This window comes from Oryzias melastigma, linkage group LG8, assembly GCF_002922805.2.
Source record: "Oryzias melastigma strain HK-1 linkage group LG8, ASM292280v2, whole genome shotgun sequence".
In the NCBI taxonomy this organism is placed as follows: domain Eukaryota; kingdom Metazoa; phylum Chordata; class Actinopteri; order Beloniformes; family Adrianichthyidae; genus Oryzias; species Oryzias melastigma.
The window spans coordinates 14,034,406-14,035,572 of record NC_050519.1 but is presented as its reverse complement, the minus strand read 5'-3'; the positions used below and the strand labels follow the sequence as shown (position 1 = coordinate 14,035,572).

General features: G+C 39.8%; 1 protein-coding gene across 2 annotated transcripts in view; it reads right to left on the bottom strand.

Moving 5' to 3' along the window:
- The window catches only part of luc7l3 (LUC7-like 3 pre-mRNA splicing factor), a gene marked incomplete in the record, with an annotated part of 6,699 nt that extends 5,538 nt beyond the window's left edge, over positions 1 to 1,161 (bottom strand). For both annotated transcript variants that reach the window (XM_024272191.1, XM_024272190.1), the window contains 4 exon segments: positions 1 to 71; positions 151 to 190; positions 272 to 338; positions 919 to 1,161. In XM_024272191.1, the coding sequence (XP_024127959.1) occupies positions 1 to 71; positions 151 to 190; positions 272 to 338; positions 919 to 1,017 (277 nt within the window).
- Positions 1,162 to 1,167: the final 6 nt, after the last annotated feature.

Sequence of the window (1,167 nt, the reverse complement as noted above, 5' to 3'; positions counted from 1 at the left end):
GAAGGGACTGTAGATACCGCAGGAAGTCTCGTTCGTAGCCCTCTTTCATGAACCGAGAACTTTTCTCATACCTAAAAACGTCAAAATCAGTTGTTTAAAGAAATCATTAACTTGGATGAAATAAATAATAAAAATTAGATGAAAGCTTACATTTTTCTAAGGTTTTCATCGTGGATCTTCTCACAGGGTCCTGGAGGAAGAAAATGAACATGTTAACCTAACAGGTACTATATGAGAGAGGAACAGGTTGATATATAAATTGTAGACTTACCTAAGTCTGAACGAGTGTTTGTGAACAACTCAGCTGGACAGAAGCCACACAAGTAGTATCGACAAACCTAAAAATGATAAGAACAGAGTAAGTACTTCCACTTTAAATGGCATAAATTACATTACACATTACTTAAAATGAGTTCAAATCGGATATAAACATGCAACATAAAATCATTGTATAATAAGAGGTGGTTTAAGTCTTCTTATGAGAACTCTGCACCAACTAAAGGCAATTATTAACATTGAGTTTAATTCATTTGCAGCAAATATGGATTTAAAACTCTCCATCCTCCCAAATGATGCTAACACTGCTACTCCAACCAAATATGAGTCTAGCTAACGCTCAAATCCGGACAGATCTTCATAAAACACGTTAATAAACTTCATTTTGATCCGCTAGAATCAAATAGACGTTAGCAAAGTGAGGCTACATCTGTCCCCACGCGTGTCAAGACTAAACTTCCCGCCCATGCTGCTATGTCTGCTATGCCACGTCTTTGTTGTGTCAATAAAGCTCGAGTTGAAAGACTGTCCATTATAACTGACTTAAGGTTAAAACCCAACAAGTTCGGAGCTCGCATGCTACCTTCACTGTTATCTTATCTAACTCTATCGAGGCTAAAGTTAGCTATCAGGCTAACTTACGCTCTCGTCGTCCCATCGCACGTTGGATCGCTTCTCGTCGGGGGCCAAGTTTCTGTCTCGGCCCATCAACTCGTCGAGTAGCTGGGCGGCTGACAGCATTTTGCTCAAATAATAGAAACTTTGTTCGGAACCTTGAAATTATGGATAAAGAACCAGTTCCACGGCATATACTGCGCAAAGTACAACTAATCAAAATGGCAGACTCTTGACAACAACGGTTCTGCAAAGCGCCACCTGAACCGGAAGTGC